Source organism: Vulpes vulpes, chromosome 5 (genome assembly GCF_048418805.1).
Source record: "Vulpes vulpes isolate BD-2025 chromosome 5, VulVul3, whole genome shotgun sequence".
NCBI lineage: Eukaryota > Metazoa > Chordata > Mammalia > Carnivora > Canidae > Vulpes > Vulpes vulpes.
The window spans coordinates 138,253,135-138,270,009 of NC_132784.1; the positions used below are offsets into that span (position 1 = coordinate 138,253,135).

General features: G+C 55.4%; 1 protein-coding gene across 6 annotated transcripts in view; it reads left to right on the forward strand.

The window, feature by feature from the left end:
* Positions 1-16,875, forward strand: part of COBL (cordon-bleu WH2 repeat protein) — a 247,739-nt gene that overhangs the window by 217,301 nt on the left and 13,563 nt on the right. For all 6 annotated transcript variants that reach the window (XM_072760092.1, XM_072760091.1, XM_072760095.1 and 3 more), the window contains 3 exons: positions 1,752-2,061; positions 13,376-13,470; positions 14,463-16,210. In XM_072760092.1, the coding sequence (XP_072616193.1) occupies positions 1,752-2,061; positions 13,376-13,470; positions 14,463-16,210 (2,153 nt within the window). The remainder of the gene's footprint in view (positions 1-1,751; positions 2,062-13,375; positions 13,471-14,462; positions 16,211-16,875) is intronic.

The following is a 16,875-nucleotide window of genomic DNA, read 5'->3' on the forward strand; positions in this document are numbered from 1 at the left end:
ATCCCGGGCCAGTGTTTCTTCGTGTTTACCCTCATTAAGAGCCGCGCAACAAAAGCCAGGAAGGACGCGGCAGGAAGGCGGGTATCGCTGAAAGCCCTCACTGCATCCGGACACATTGCCTTGTGCATTCGAGCTCCTCCGAACAAGTCCTCCTTTGTGCTCCCGTCTTTACTGCCGAGCTCTGTTGTGAAATGTCGTCGTCGTCTTCTTCTTCTTCTTCTTCTTCTTCTTCTTCTTCTTCTTCTTCTTTTCTTCTTTTAATTTTTGTTCTTTTGTTTATTTTAGTGTTGGGGATCTCGAATAAGCCAGCCCCCAAGGAACGTTCCCCTTGGCGCTCCTTTGGGTTCGCTAATTCTACGTTGCCAGTCGGCTGTCCCGTTAAAGCCCTGGCGACGTTGGGGACGGGGATGCACTTGACTCTCCGTGTGTGATTATGTGCAGGGAGCCCATGGACGTGCTCACGTGAGGCACCCGGCAGCTGTGTGCTGGAGGAAATGATTTTAAAATAAGATACCAAAAAAATAAAAATAAATGAAAATACTAAATACATGGATTAACTAATAAATAAAACAAAATACACTGAAACTGCAACACCGCATAGTCCTTCCTCCCTCCCGCAGTCCGTGTCTCACCAGGCAGGGCTGAGATACTGCAGTTTCAAATCTGCGTCCACATTAAATTAAAAGAGAACAACCCTGCTACGGAGCCCGTCCGGAGTCGCGCACTCCTGTGCTTCTCCGGGCCCGGGGAGCTCCGTGACCCCGGAGATCCTGGAGGCTCGCTCTACTCGTAGACTTAATGCACCTTTGAAGAGCTTGCTTGGCAGGTGTGCCACGTGGCTCCACGCTCCCGCCGCTGTTTCACTTTGGTGGAAGTCCGGCTCTGACGGTTGCAAACCTCGGCATCTCATTCTTTCTGCTGCAGGAACGCAGTGCTCAGAGGGCAGAGAACCTCCACCAAAGACACTTCTCTGCTGGTTCTTTCTCATTTTTCTTATCCCTCCAAGATCACCTCTCCTTTGGGCCAGATCGGCCTGTCTCTCACGTCAAAATGAAGAGAGGAAGAGAGTAAATAAAATAAATAAAATAAAAGTGAAGGCGGTGCCAGATGCCGACAAAGTGTGCTGTTAAGACTTTTAGGCCAGATTTCAGATGTTCGTGTGGAACATTCTCAGTCTGTTTCTATTTGGAAATGATTTAAAAAAAAAAAAAAAGAACTCATTTTATTTATTTTTGTATGAATTTATTTTTTATTGGTGTTCAATTTGCCAACATACAGAATAACACCCAGTGCTCATCCCGCCAAGTGCCCCCCTCAGTGCCCGCCACCCAGTCACCCCCAACCCCCGCCCACCTCCCCTTCCACCCCCACCCCCCCAGTTCGTTTCCCAGAGAAAAGAACTCATTTTAAAACATCTTCAGTGAAACCCAGGGTCAGCTGGAAAGCCTTCACCATTGTCATTCACCAGTGTCACTAGTCTGAATTTTTAAATGTGCTTGCCCACGGTCCTGAGAATCTAAGAGGCTGATCCATAATGTGATTTTTGAGGGAAAGTTCTGCTCTGACCACATATATGGCTACGGCTTCCTCCAAGTTAAAATGTTTCTGGAAGGAGCTGGTGGGTCAGAACGGGTCTTGCTTGATTCCTAGCGCCCTGAATTCCAGCTTCCAGGTGAGTCAGGCAGGTTGGCCTTGCTCTTGCTCAGCAGGGTAGGAATGTGCCTGCTGACTTGTCCTTGCATCTTGTCCAGTGAGCCTGCCCCCGGGGCCCAGCAGTCCCTGTGGCACGGACAGGGTCCCGCCCGCGCTGTCCGAGGCCGAGGAGACGGTGTCCGTCAGCAGCTGTTTCGCATCAGAAGATACAACCGAAGACTCCGGAGTGGTGAGCTCCCCCTCGGACATCATCTCCCTGGATTCCCAACACGACAGCATGAAATCCAAAGATAAGTGGGCCACAGACCAGGAGGACGGCAGTGACCAGGACCTGGCTGGAACCCCAGAACTGGGTCCCCACAAGAGCCCCACGTGGGAGCGGAGCAGCTCTGGGAACTGGCATCCCAGGTGAGTCTCGGGACAGCTGGAGAGGGGGAGCCCCTCCGAGGCTCGGGGAGGAAGGTCTTTTGTTCACGGTGACCCAACCAAGGCACGCCGGGTGCCCTCCAGAGCTGCTGCTCCTGATTTAGCGGCTCATTATCCACCCCCTGTCTTCGTTCTCTTTCTAGACACGTGGATGTTTATAGGTAATACCTGAGATTGGCTTGTTTTTCCCGTTATATAAATAGCATCATATGCTCAGTGTCCTTCTCACTCAACATCATATTTTTTAAGATCAACCCATGATGATATATGTCTTATGAGTTCATTTATTTTTCTACTTTTTAATTAATGGGCACTTAGGTCATTCTGGTTTTCCACACCACTGGAAACAATGAGGAAGTTGGACCTATGTCTCAGTTTTCACATAGAGAGCTTCCTAGAAGAGAAATTCAGGGAAATTCATCCTCAACCACAGACTTGACCAATTGGTCTCCAAAATGATTGGCTTACAGCCCCTCCAGTGGGCTCTAACTGGCTGCCACTCCACACCGGCTTCAACACCTGTGATCAGTACACCTGTTCATTGCGCCTCGTACAGGTGTCTGATGACACTTCAGTGCTTCTTTTTTTTTTATTTTTTAAAGATTTTATTTATTTATCCATGAGAGACACAGAGCAAGAAAGAGGCAGAGACACAGGCAGAGGGAGAAGCAGGGTCCCTGCAGGGAGCCCGATGTAGGACTCGATCTCAGGACCCCGGGGTCACGCCCTGAGCCGAAAGGCAGACGCTCAACCCCCGAGCCTCCCAGGTGCCCCTTCATGTGCTTTTTAAATTACAGTTTCCTGATTAGTAAGAATGAGCATTTTGCCATATGTGTATTAGCGCTTTGATTTTTTTCTTGCATGAGTTGCCTTTCCACAGACTGCCCTTTTCTTAATTTTTTTTTTTTAATTTTTTATTTTGAGAGAGAGACTGAGAGTGTGCCCAGGAGTGGGGAGAGGGGTAGAGGGGTGGAGAGTGGATCCTAATCAGACTCCACACCCAGCACAGAGCCACACTCAGGGCTTGATCCCATGACCCTGAGATCATGACCTGTGCCAATATCAAAAGTCAGATGCTTAATGGGCTGAGGCACCCAGGCACCCCCATAGACTGCCCTTTGAAAAATAAACAACTGGAATATGATTTTTTTTTAATTTAAAAAAAAATTCATTGATTTCTTCTTAATCTGTAAATCAGTTTTCTACTACACACAGAGAGTCTTTAAGACTATGCCTTGAATGTAACATTATTTTCTCTTGTTGCTTAAAAATCGCTTTTTAATTTTAATATTCTTACATGTGTCCCTTTTTTCCTGAAAGTGTATGATCTTTGCATACGTAAGAGACCCATCTCATCCCCTGAGGGACTACAGATTATCTGAATTTCTTATGAAAGTGTAGTGTTGCTTTCTCACATCTGGGCTTCGCAACTACCTGGGTTTATTTTCGGGTTGATGTGAAGAAGGAGATCTATTTTTTTCCCACTGACTCCCAGCTCTGCTTTGGATCCCACGTAGGCCCCCCGGCGCTCTGTTCCTTAGCGCTGGTTCATCTGTCTGACATAGGCACAGCCCCCCACCGCCCTTGTTCCTTCCTACCTTCCTTCTTCCTAGGAAAGGCAGGTTAATTCTCTGTGGCCCATCCATTTTTTTTCACCCTTTAGATGTTTAACACAAACAACATTAGGGAAATATTAACAAAAATAAAGTAGAATAATAATTTCTAAAAAAATTCCCAAGTTGATCAACCAAAACAAATGCATGCCTTTGTATTTTTCATGCTTTGTTCCAGCGAAGTCCCTCTGGACACACAAATCTTGTACCTGGTTAATGTAATTGTAGTGTCGATAGTCATGTATTTTTGATTTATTTTTACCTAAAGATTTATCATGTGCATTTTGCCCATTTGTTAATTGTATTGTCTAATAATTTTAACGTCCAGCTCGTCCGTCTTAAGGACCATTTCAAGGCCAAGTTTGTATTTCATTTGGCAGGAAATTAGAAGGTAGCAATTGCTTTCTTCCTCCCTGCCCACCCCCCGCCCCGCCCCCAACACAAGGTGTTGGCCTGTGCCGTTTGCATCTATGAGAGCAGAGAAAAATGACGGTATTTCCTTAGTCCAGTAAACATTTAAAAAAAAAAAAAACACTTAACTCCCTACGGTCATCTCCAGGTCTCTTCTGTGAGTTTGCCTGGGATCGGGTACCCCGAGCTCTACATCTGAAGCTAATCAGACGTTTTTAATTCTGGCCCCTAGGGATGCTCGCGTTAGTCACCCTTTGCTTTGCTGGCATTGGCTCCTGATGTAAAATCCCCGCTGACTTCCATCCAGATCTGGGAGTTAATGTTGCCTGTGGCCGCGGCCAGGATAATCATGCTTTGTACCAGCAGGGAGAAGGGCATGTTTTTCTGCCCCCGTCTCTGGGGCGCCATGGAATGTGAGAGTAGCGTGGTGGGGGGGGGGGCTCTGGGTCCCCCAGCACCAACTAGCTGCCCGGCCTTTGCGCGCCCCCGACTTGGCGTAGCCCTGTGGTCTGCGCCTGCAGGCGCGGCTAATGCCTCCCACCTCTCAGAGGTCTGCTTGGCTCAGTACACATGCCCGGCTATCAAACAGGATGCATTGTCAAAATTACTACTGTTCGCTTAGGAGACGGGGCACCATGAATTTTCGTGGCAGGTCACTTTTCTAAGGATGGATGAAGGAGGATGGAGATAGCCTCTGAGCCCCCCAGGTCTGTCTGTGCTGTTCCATTATCTGCCACGGGCTAGGGACCCACCCTCTGCCCCTGACTTCTCAGGGAATGACCATCCTCAGTGCGATATTGTGATTCATAAGAAATATCTGTCTGGTCATTCAAAGGACCAAACATAAGGCTCCTAAGTATTTGGTCTTCGTCCACAGTATCCAGCTCACAGCTCCCAAAAGCCTTGGAATTTCCGGAGTGTTGAGGGTGATAAAGGTCTCTTGTTATGCTAATGGTGCCTTTTGGAATGCACCTTTGGGTGGGGGCTGGTTGCCAAGGGAGCCAAACCTAATGACTAAAAGGTAGAACTTGCAGCCCCACTTCCTGACCTTCCTGGGAGGCAAAATCAGCCAATGGCCGTGGACTTAGTGATGCAATGAGGCCTCCTCCAAACCCAGAAAGGACCTCGTAGGAGAGCTGGGTTGGTAACCACCAACAGGTTGGCCAGAATGGGTCCTGGAGAAGCATGGAAGCTCCGTGCCCCTGCCCCCCTCCTCTCCTTACCCATCTCTTCTTCTGGCTGTTGATTCATATCCTTTATGATATCCTTTAAGAAACTGGTCAACCTAATAAGCATTTCTTGGAGTCCTGTGAATTGTCCTGGCCAATTAATTGAACCTAAGGAGGAGGGCGTTGGAAAGCCCCCAATCTGGTTTGGGGGGGGGGAGCTGGCGTCCCAACTGTGGGGCTGGGGAGCAGCCCAGTGGGACTGAGCCCTCCTCCTGTGGGGTCGGATGGTGTCTCCGGGTCCCTAGTGTCAGAAGTGAGTTGAATTCTTGGACAGCCTGCTGGTGTCAGAGGAGTGCTTGCCCTTGAATCTGGAAACACCTAAAAAGTTTATTTTACAGTTTTCTCCACTGACAAGTTAGACCCCCTCAGGGACCGCAGTGTGGCCTATCACGTATTTGTTTCCAAATGTCTGGTTTTCCATCGAGTTTGGGGAGCCTGAGAAGCGGGTACAAAGCTGGGATTGCCAGCTCAGAGGCTCACCGGCCAGGCCGGTGATGATGGGGGTGGGCAGCCCCGAAAGCTCAGTCTTCTCTCCAGAAAGCAGCCTCCCACCCTCCTTCCAGACTCACCAGGAGGGATCGCAGACCCAGCGAGGCCGGCTTCTGAAGAGAAGCCAGAAATGGAGATTTTTACGTGAGGTCTCCCAAGTTTTCAATATTGGCAACCAAGTCAGACGTTCAGAGCCAAACCAAACACATCTGCGTGCCGGGTGAGGTCGCTCCCAGATGCGCACCCCCCCCCCGTGTGGAGGGGCGCCCTGGAATACCGTTGGGGTTGCCTGGATGTCCCCTGTGGGACAGCTCTTGAGAACTATCCTCACAGATAGATACGTGCGGGGTGCAGGGCCTCTTTGCAGCCTCCTCTTCACACGGTGAAGGTTCAGCCTTCTCCAAATCCTGCAGGAAAGCAGCCTGTTTGAACAGCCCCCCTGTGCTGCTCACCCCCGCGGCTGAGGATGTCTGTGGGATGTTCGTGGGATGAGGCTCTGCTCAGCACTGTTTCTGAAATGCCAGCCGTCCGCACTGTCACACGGAAAGCCCGTGCAAGCCGCCCACCTGCTTACGTGGATAGGGAAGGGTGCATCCCTCTGGGTGAGCGTAGCAGGTTCCAGAGGCGCGCTCTGTGGGCCCGTGTGTGCCAGAGGCGCCGAGAGCCTGAGCAGCAAGAAGCAGGGGGGCCCCAGGGGGCGGGAGCGCTGCGGCCGGACTTGGGTGGGGGCACGGGGCCTGGGCCCGGGGTCGAGTCTGCAGAACTCGGGCGAGCCAGGTGGGGCTCGGGGATCCAGTCCGGCCGGTGGTGCGGTTCCGCAGGATGGGAACCCAGGCCGGGCACGGGTGGCTCCGGATCCCGCTGGAAGAGCCCAGCTCTTCACGGGGCTGCGGCCGAGCTCAGGACAGAGACCTCGTCAGAACAGGCACGAGTTCTGACGCCTGAGCTCCCGGCTGTGGCCACGCGGGGACAGCAGGGCAAAGCCTGTCCTCGCGGCCCTGCCGGTCCCCGGGTGCAGCCTCAGCTCCAGTGGCAGGTTGCGCAGGTGAGAAGGGCCGTTCCCATGTGGCCAGCGGCAGTGCCCAGGCAGTGCAGCGTCCAAGTGCCAGGCCCCGGGGGCGCACAGAGCACGGGGCACCCTCTGCGGTGCCGGGCAGGCTGAGCACCTGGGCCTGTCCCCAGTGAGTGGGGGCGGTGAGGGGCCCCGTCCCTCGGGCGCCCCTCCATCACCCGGGTGTCCCCGAGTACTACTGGCTACGGGGCCAGACACCGCGAGGGAGTGACAAGACCCGAGTGCGGGGCCTCCAGAGCCACGCGAACGGCTTCAGCTAACATCGCCACGGCCCACGCCGACCACCTTGAGGCCAAGCGCGCCTTCCTGAGGCCTCCTGTCGGGCTGGCCTCGGCTGGGCCTGGCCTTCCGCCACCATTCAGCCGGGTGGCACAGTCGCGGCCCCGTGCCCCGCGCTTGATTTGGAGGCTCCGCTCTGGCTGCTGCAGCCGCCACCTCCGGCCGGGCCCTGCCTCCGCCCTTGGAGCCAGCGTTTTGAATGCGAGACTCTCAAGCATTAATACTGGTTTTCTAAAAAGAGCAGGTGTGAGTGCTTGGTAATAGCTGGCAGGCGTTTTGTGCGCCGTGATCTGCAGATGACATGTTTTCCATCAAGTCGTTCGGTTGGATCCAGTTCTAATCTTTGGTGGCAAAATAAGTCTGTGCGCTCAACGCAAACTCGGGACGACACATCGCCGGCAGTTTCCTCCAGCCTCGGCGCAGCCGGTAAAGAAGCCCAAGGTAGAAGTCAGCCCAAGAGCACAGGCGCAGCACAGATGCACGCGTGGGGACGCCCCTTATTCCAGGGACGCTTGGGGGTGGCCCCATGCGCAGCTCCCCTGGGGGCTGGGGTCACCCCACAGGACCTAACTGCATTTGCTGAGACGTCTCCCAGATGCGCCTCCCCTTTGCACGTGGCCTGGGCTAACACGAGGCCTAAAGCGTCGGAGCAGTGAAAGGCCAGAGTCAGACTGTCTGCATCACATCTGCTCCTTGGGGGCGACTGTGCCTTTGGGCCCGTGACTTCACCTCGCATGGATTTCCTTTGCACGTGGAGAGACGCAGGGGCCCCCGACCCTGAGAACAGTCCTGCCTCCCCTGCAGCCCTCAAAGCCGACAGCTGCTATTGTCCGTGGCCGTCGAGGTATCGCAACTGCCCGAGGAAGAACAGAAATGGGATTTGCTGGTGGGTACACTCTGCTTCTAGCTCCGATCATCTGCGTCTTCATCGCACCTGTGGAGGGAAGCGAAATGTGTCTCCGTGCGTTTGTGCGTGATGAGGGGAGAGCACAGAGAGGCCGTGCCTCCTACCCGCCGGGGGGACATCACCGTGAGCTTGTGTGACCTCTAAACCTTCAAATCCTAAAGTCAGTCTCACTGTGAGCAATGCGTCCGTCGGGGTATCAGCGCTGTGGGACTCTAAAAGCTGGGGGTGCCTTTGGGGACACCGGTTCAAGCAGCAGGGAGTAGATGAGAGGTTGTGGCTGTGTTCGTTAATGTTAGGACCCCACTGAAGGCAGGGATGGAGCCCCAGAGGACAGAAGGTGCAGCCCTTCTAGGAGTAGGGGCCCCCCTGCCTTACCTGCCATCCCCCGTGCCCCCATCCTCTGCCTGGAGCCCCACTTGACAGCGTGTCGTGGCACGAGGACGTTAGAAGTAGACCCTGCTAGGCCCGATAGGGCGTGAGTTTCTGGGTCACGTCGAGGCACTGAGGCTGCTCAGGCCCACGGAGGGGCTGGAAGAGACTGGGTCCTGCCTTTCCAGCAGCTGGTGCCGGCCCGGGGCCCCAGGACCCTAAAGCCACAGGAACTCCGTGACCAGCAGCGCGTGCGAGCATCTCGCACCTCTGAACCCTAGAACCTCGCGACCGGAGAGCACTTAGAAACACCGACTGCCTCCTGGAACCCGGATGCTTTGTAACTACGTTTGCAAAGGAGCATTTAAAGACCACTCCAAAGATAAATAAATGCCAACCACTCCAGATCCTGCACAACCTGGGCCTCTCAGTGTCGAATTCACAGACTCGGGTGAAGGAAAAACTCTTCATGTTAATTACTTGATGATACGTAACGACGGTAATGATGTGGCTTCGGTATCGGGTTAAATCAAGTGTCCCAATTAAGGTGTTATAAAGGCCTTAAGCATTAAAATGCTTAATTAAAATTGATCTCAGTTATTTCTCCTGTTTTTAATGGGACTATGATTTGTGGTTTGGGGGTGGGTGTTTTTTTTTTTTTCCAACCACAAGATTTTATTTTTTTTATTTTTATTTTTTTAAGATTTTATTTATTCATGAGAGACACAGGGAGAGGCAGAGACACAGGCCGAGGGAGAAGCAGGCTCCATGCAGGGAGCCCGATGCAGGACTCGATCCCGGGACCCCAGGATCACGCCCCGGGCTGAAGGCGGCGCTAAACCGCTGGTCCACCGGGGCTGCCCACAACCACAAGATTTTAAATGACACCTGTGGCTCCCGTTCCACTTCTAGGGGACACGGTGGGTCTAGAACTCGGAAGCTCCATAAACACAGGAGCGCTTGTAAACGGGATGGGAATTCAAGTACATATGAGTGTCATCAACTGTATATTTCCCCAAGCCTCTTGCCTTTCATGTATCAAGTAATTGTTGTGAAAATGCATGAATCGGTTTGGTTGTCATCAGCAAATTGAATCACTTCCTGAAAGGGACTTTTTTTTTTTTTTTTAAATTCTATCATCGGATAAATTACTTAAAGAAACTCCTTTAGCTACGTCAAAAAGAAAACTGACCACTCAGCCAGGTAAGCATCTGCCTTCTGCTTGGGTCATGATCCCAGGGTCCCAGGATCGAGTCCCGCGCCAGGCTCCCTGCTGAGGAAGCACCTCTTTTTCTCTCTCTTCAACACCCACTTGCACTCTCTCTCTCAAATAAATACAAAAAATTTCTTAAAAAGGGAGAAATGACCTCACGTGACTGAATGGGTCAGAATCAGCCCATGCTCTTTTTTTATTCTTTCTCATGTAAAAGGACAACCAAAAAAACAAAAACAAAAAACATCTACGTACCGAGGTCTGATGTGACAGGACTGCTCCTCCTCGTCCTTCTGCCCGAAGCCGGTGCTCGGCCACCCCGACGCCCTGACCCCCTGCCCTTCCTCGCTCGTGGTGGACGCAGCAGTGGCCCGCACGCCGTGCTCACGGCAGTCACACTCCGTGTGAGAAAAGGCTGTTGGTGCTGTTTATTCAGCGTGTGCCACTCGGTATCAGGGTGTCTGCGCCGGGTTTGTTTGCTCTTCATTTCTCTTGGTCTTGGGCCAAAACAGACTGTCAACACGAAGCCTAGCTGCAGACTGGGGTGTGTTGGGGGTGCGGACGGTGCCCAGGAGAGCAACATCTGTGCACGTTCACTTTCAGCTCCAGAGAGTGGACGCCACTTGCCAGCTGTCGCCTCCAGGGACACACGTCCTTGGGTTCACTTGCTCAGCCCACAGAATGCCGGCCTCGCGCTCTGGGACGAACTGCCCTAGACCTGATTTTTGCAGGGACGGAGGAAGGGTTGCAATCCATGACTAACCCTTTGGGGGCAAGTAGACAGGGCTGGGTGAGGAAGGAAAAGCAGATAGCGCTGAATCCCTCCCTCGGGAAATTTCACATGAGCCGGCAACATAGGTGTGTTGACATTGGCTCCAGGTTTTGCCAAATAATCCATTTGCGAGAAGCACAGGGCCCAGAGCACAGGGACTTTGCATTGCATCAGAGAGGAGCCAAGTGGTCTCCAGGCCTAGAGACGCCAGGGGGTCTGCAGCCTCGGGAGCAACACCCGGCCAAGGACGGCGGGCAGACCCTCCTCCCAGGCTCCAATCACATGTGTACCCCATCCCCTTGTGCAGGCAGGGCTCCAAGGAACCAGGCCCAGGTCGGAGGGTCTGGTCACAGGACTGTGTGAGGTCCGAGGCGGGCAGAGGGGGATCAGACGGTGTCAGCAGAGCCAAAACTGAGCAACAGCACCTGGGGGAGTCTGTGCGGTGCCACTGAGGCTGACAGAGGTGAGGGGGTGCAAGGGAGCAGAAGCAGGCAGGAGGGAATAGGACTCGGCGCAGGGTCCCCAGACTTCAGCACGAAGGCTCGGACTGTGGCAGGGTGGGGAACAGCTGAGGAGCCCCAAACCCTGGATTCTGGCTCCTCCTAGCTTCTTAGGGGGCAGCCTCAGGCTCGGGTCTGGCTGTGAGAAAGACAGAGAAGAGCTCGCACGAAGGCCTGGTCTCTGCCACCATTTATGGTTGTCAGGCTGACAGCTCCTCACTGGGATTGTTCCGTGCTGGTAACAAAATCAAACCGTAAGCACGATGTACCCTGCGTATCGTGCACCATTTCACAAAAATGTGAACTAGTTTGCAAAAAAGAGTTCTCATTCATGGTCAAGAAGGGCCCCAAAATATTTAAAATATTGCCAATGGGGCACCTGGGTGGCACAGTCGGTTAAGTCCAGCTCTTGATTTCAGATCGGGATCTCTGGGTCGTGGGATCAATCCCTGCATCAGGCTCTGCACTCAGTGCAGAATCTGCCTGAATGTTTCCCTCTCTCTTTCTCTAATCAATAAATATAGTCTTTAAAAATATGCTAAGAAATTGCTTAGCATTCAAGCTATAGAATCCATGGCAAAAAATGATAAAATAGTGTAGTTCCTCCATTTCAACAAATCACAGTGGTTGGTGGTGGTTGTCTGAATTTCTACCACCCTCGTCCATGGGCATGTGCTATTTCTAGATCACCATGCTCCCCCGTGTGCATATATCTTGATTTTTTTTTTTCCCACGTAACCGCGCTGGCTTAAGCATCGATCTGTGTCTCCACGTGGACTCCAGGCTCATCATATTGTTGGATTTTAAAGCCCTTTCAAATCAACACGCAGTGTTGCTGGATATTCTGGAATTCCTCCCATAAACTCGACAAACATCATTCGTGTTTCCATTCCGCTTGCTATGGGATCATTTCCTTAAGGCACATCACCAAAGGAGACTCGTGAACCAACTGTTCTTACCAACTTAACGCGATGTTTTGGTTTCTCGACGCGCATTTCCACACCTTTCCGGTAGCAACATGTGCGAGGGTCTCAGCTTCGCTGCATTTCGTCAGCTTGCAGTGACTTGTTTCTAGATTAACGTTTATAACGTGACGGCATTAGTGGGATTTTTATCTTAAATGGGTTTCTGATTCGTACCAATATCGCCCTGCTGTCTTAGAGCTCTGTGGCTTGGCGTACTTTGAAGCAAAAACAAGTACTTTGAAGCAAACGCACATGGGGGATTTTGTTTCGCTGGGCCTTAAGCATCCCCAAACGTGGAGCAAGCATTTTAAAAAGCGCGGTTTTCGGTTTCAAATACAATCTTACGTAGCACCGTGCGTTAAAAAAAAAAACCCTCTGCCCCGTACTTTGTTACCTATTTAAATTAAATGTATTTAAACCGTCACGTTCCATGAAAGAGAAAACCACAACTTTAACAAAATGCACTCAATTAGGGCCCCAGCAAGAGCGGTCGGCAAGCAGCCTTTGCTCCGTCCGATCCTTAGTAATTGGCCCACATGCCCACACATCCCCAACCAGCCCCTTTTGTCTGGCTTGTCAAAGGACATTAGCGGAGACTAATCTGGAGGCCGCTTCCTGGCTCCTGAAAGGACACAGCCACCAAGTAAGAAAGACTCATTTATCAGAGCACAAACTCTGCTGCGTAAGGGAGGATTGCGGAGAGCCCATGTGGTGCATCATTATCTGGCCCTGATTAGCAACGATGGAAATTGGTCCTCAATTTTAACAATCAGCGGAAAAGACCTCCGGCTTTCACGGAAGGGAGACAATGGCCCCCGACGTGTCTCTGTTCTCTCGCCGCGGAGAGAACAGAGACGAGAGCCCTTGCAAAGGCTGCCCTGGAATCGTTTTGGCACTCGTCGCCCCGGGGACGGTACTGTCCCGGTGACGCAAGGCGAGATCCGGCTCTCCTCCGCGGGCGGCTTGACATCTTCCTAGATGTCCAGGTGGCGGGGGCCACATCGTGCCTCTGGACCCCAGACCTGGCCGGCTCCCCCTCCCCTGCCCCCCGCCGGGGTTTGGAGCCCCGGTGACCTTGGGTGGGTGTCTCCGTCTCTCCGCACCTGGTTTCCTGTCTGTAAACAACGAGAGCACTACCTGCCTTATACATGGCTTGTGGGGTTTATAACCAGATAATCCGTGCGACAGTCCCGTGTGTGGTGGGTGCAGGCTGCCCTGGCTCCCGGGAGGTGTCTCCTCCAGTCTCGAGGGGGTGGTCATCACCGTCCCTGCTGTTGTCATTGTTGCTTCTGCGTGCACACACGTGTACACACACACACACACACACACACACACCCCTGGTCTGTGCCCCGGGGGCTGCAGGACCCCCACGAGCAAACATGACTGTGCCTTGTGCCTTCCTCACATGTTTCCAGAAAAGAGTAAAAAAGAGAATGAGAGAAATGAATGCCCTTCCTTTCTGTCTGGTCTTCCCTAGACCTGAAGCTGCCCTAACCTCCGACGGCGAGGAAGACCTGTCTATCACCGGGCGGTTCCAGAAAACCCTTGAGGAACCGGACGAGGAGCTGGCAGGTGAGGGCCCCCTCCCTCCTGCTGCAGTATTGCACCCTGTGGCCCTAGGCCCTGGGGGTTGTTTTGTCCCGTCATGCTCCATGTGGCTGCAGGAGGGAAGATTCTGGGCGGGTGAGCACAGCCCCAGAGGTCGCCTTCCATCGGGGCTGGTGCCGTGGGGACGTCTAACAGCTGCTCACGCGCCCTCTGGGCCATCCCGACTTTGCACATTAGGAGGGCCTGTTCACACGTCGGGAAAGCAAAGTTCTCCGGCCCCAAGTGGGTTTGGGAAACCCTGGGTGACACAGGTGAGCAGGTTCCCTGACTGAGGTGTCCACCCCGCTGCTTGCTGACCTATAGCACGTTTTGAAGGGCGACTCCGTAGGCACCGCCTGGACCACCCACCCGCTGGTGGCGAAGCACCACCAGCTGCTATTGTGCAGACAGGTTTTGGGGAGGTGGGGAGATAGTGCTGCACGGCTGCAGCAGATGCAGAAGCTCCGGGAGGCCACGAGGGAGCCTTCCAATCAAGAGCCGACAGCGACAGTGGTGCAGAAGTGAGATCCTGGCCGGGCCTTAAGGGAGAACAAAACAAAAGCCAGAAGGAAACAGACGGCAGAGCCGATGGGTAGTCCCCTCGCTTGTCCGCCTTTTGTCCTCAGAAGACGCAGTGGACAGAGCTGAAACGCTAAGTGGGGCGTCCCGTGTCCCTGTGGCTCGGACCCCGTGTGCTGCATCCCTCAGAGCCGCTCTAGATGGCCGAGGTTCATCATCTACGTCTTAAAGGCGTGAGCACGTCATCCCATGTGGCTCGCGGTGCTTCTGATGAACGAGAGCAAGCTGAAGGTCGAAACCCCAAAGTCCCCTTCAGGTTCCATGCGGAGGCTGTCTCCGGGGGCCCCAACCCACAAATCTAGTTCATAAGTGAAGGATGTTGGCAAAAATGTTGTACTAGTTGGCCCAGGAACCGTTCCCAGCGATGCCAACTTGTGCTTGTTTGTCCCTCTTTGCAGAACGAGACGGGACCCCCCACCTGCCGACCAGGCCCACGAGCAGCGTGTCCCACCACCGCGTGCCGGACGCCACCGGCCCCGACGGGGAGGCCGACGTGATCCCGGTCACCTTCATCGGGGAGGTTTTGGATGACCCCGTGGACTCGGGGCTGTTTTCCAATAGAAACAACAACGCTGGTTCTTTTGACCTGGGGGGCGTGGCTGACAGGGGGGCGCCCCCCACACCCCCCGCGCCCCCGCAGGAGGAGCACAGCCGGCCACTGGGAAGGAGGACACACGTGCCCCACTCACCCGCTCCTCCCCATGACATCAGGACAGAAAGCAAGCCCGCCTCGGCCAACCCCCGTGATGCTGAAAATCTGAATAAAACGGAGCCCGAGACGGGCTGTGCGGCAGCGCTGCACACGCACGACCCAGACGCGCAGGGGGGCGGCGAGGGGCCCGGCCCTGGCCTCAGCGGGAAGGCGCAGGCCCACGAGGCGGCGAGGCCGCAGCCGGCGAGGGGCAAGGAGGCCCAGGGGGCAGGTAGTGGCCCAGCTCCACCGCCCTGGTATCAACGGGACCCCAGCCCCGGGGGAAGCTACGGACTGAAATACGGCCTCACGACGTACAAAATCGTCCCCCCGAGGTCGGAGATGAGGTGTTACGACCGAGGAGTGTCGCTCTCAACGGGCGCCATCAAGATCGACGAGCTGGGGAATCTGGTGAGTCCCCACGTGCACGGGGGCAGGACCATAACCCCGTCGTCATCCACTCTCGACGCGGAAACCCAGCCCGTTGGAAAAGTCAAAGAATTCTGGAGGTCCGGCTCCACGGAGGCACGCTCCGGCCAGGGGACCCCCGGCCCCATTGCACCCCCGAAGCCGCAGCCTCGAGACGTGGGACGCGGGGTGGAGCCGAGCTTCCCGGGCCCCACAGCGCCGCGGCCCCCACAGCAGCCCGCGCACCCCGAGGAGGCCAGAAGCCGGCCGCCCGCCCCGGCCACTTGTCCTGAGAACGTGCCAGCAGCGAGCGCCACGGAAGTCTCATTTCTGAAGCCTCAGAGGAGGACCTCCAGTCAGTACGTGGCCTCTGCCATTGCCAAGCGCATTGGGCCCCAGGGCGCCCCGGCCGCTGCGGTGAGGACGCCCAGGAACACCCAGCAGGACGCGGAAGGCCGGGCACCGGCCCCACAGCCTCCCGCCCGTGCTGACCCGGGGGTGGTGGCCGGGGGCGCCCAGGGCAGCAGCCCCGAGGGAGCGTCGTCTTCCCAGGCCCCTCCCACTGGCCTCCGCAGGAGCCCCTGTGTCCCCCCGGTCACCGCTTCCCAGCATGATCGCGTCTGCGCGGTGCAGAGCTGCAGCCTCCAGGGAAGGCAAAGCCCAGGCCGCACCGGCACCAGCCCAGCGTCCGCCCCCCAGTGCATGCTGGACGGTCCCCCCCGCCCCCGCTCGGGAGACGACCAGACCCCTGGCAGGACCCTGGCAAATGAGTCCAGGTGGATCCCCCTCCACACCGAGCCCCCTTGCTCCCCGGGTGGGCTGGACACCAATGACGGCGCCAGGCAGGAGCCCCTGGAACGGGAGGAAAAACCCAGTGTGCCGTGCGCAGGAGGACACGAACCCGATGGCACCCTGCCCCCCAGCATCTTCGGGCCAAAGAAGAAATTCCGCCCTGTGGTCCAGAGACCAGCTCCGAAAGACACGTCGCTGCACAGCGCCCTGATGGAGGCCATCCACTCGGCAGGAGGGAAGGACAGGCTGCGCAAGGTGAGCAGCGGGCCCACGTGAGGGCACAGGCGTGGGTGCAGGTGCCGGGGGTTCCGGTTCCCCCCGGCTGCCTCACAGTAGAACCACGGGGGGGACACAAACCAACAGCCTGGGGTCGACCCCCTGCTTTAAGCCCCCGACTCCCCTGGGGACCAACAATAACATGTCCACATCCGGGCCCAGGGGAGCGGCGGGGTGGGGGTCGGGGGGTCGGGGCAGAGCATCCCCGAGCAGTCCTGGACCCAGGGGTGAGTCCATGAGGAGTCAGGCCAGGGCCCCTCGCACCTGACGCTCCTGCACTTCGGCAGCTCGGAGGGTCGCTGTTCAGTAACGACAGGGACAGGGACGGTTTGTGACGCTGCCCCCACCCCACCCCCAACGTACCGGGGACTCTGCTCCAAAGGTCAAGACGGGGAGAGCCTTGCTGCATTTTGCAGATGGGGAACCGAGGCAGGGCACAGTCGAGGGCTCGCCCTAGGTCACGCTGCCGGACGGCGGGGACCAGGGTCCTCATTCGGGCCCGTGAGGCTTCAGGGCACACACCGGCTGCACGAGGCCGTCGTGCCGAGCCACCCGCGCGGGCCCTTTGCTCCTTAGGCGCCCGGAGCCCAGTCTGCAGTGTTCCCTCCCCAGCGCCCCGGGACAGGTGTTCCTCCTCCAGGGGG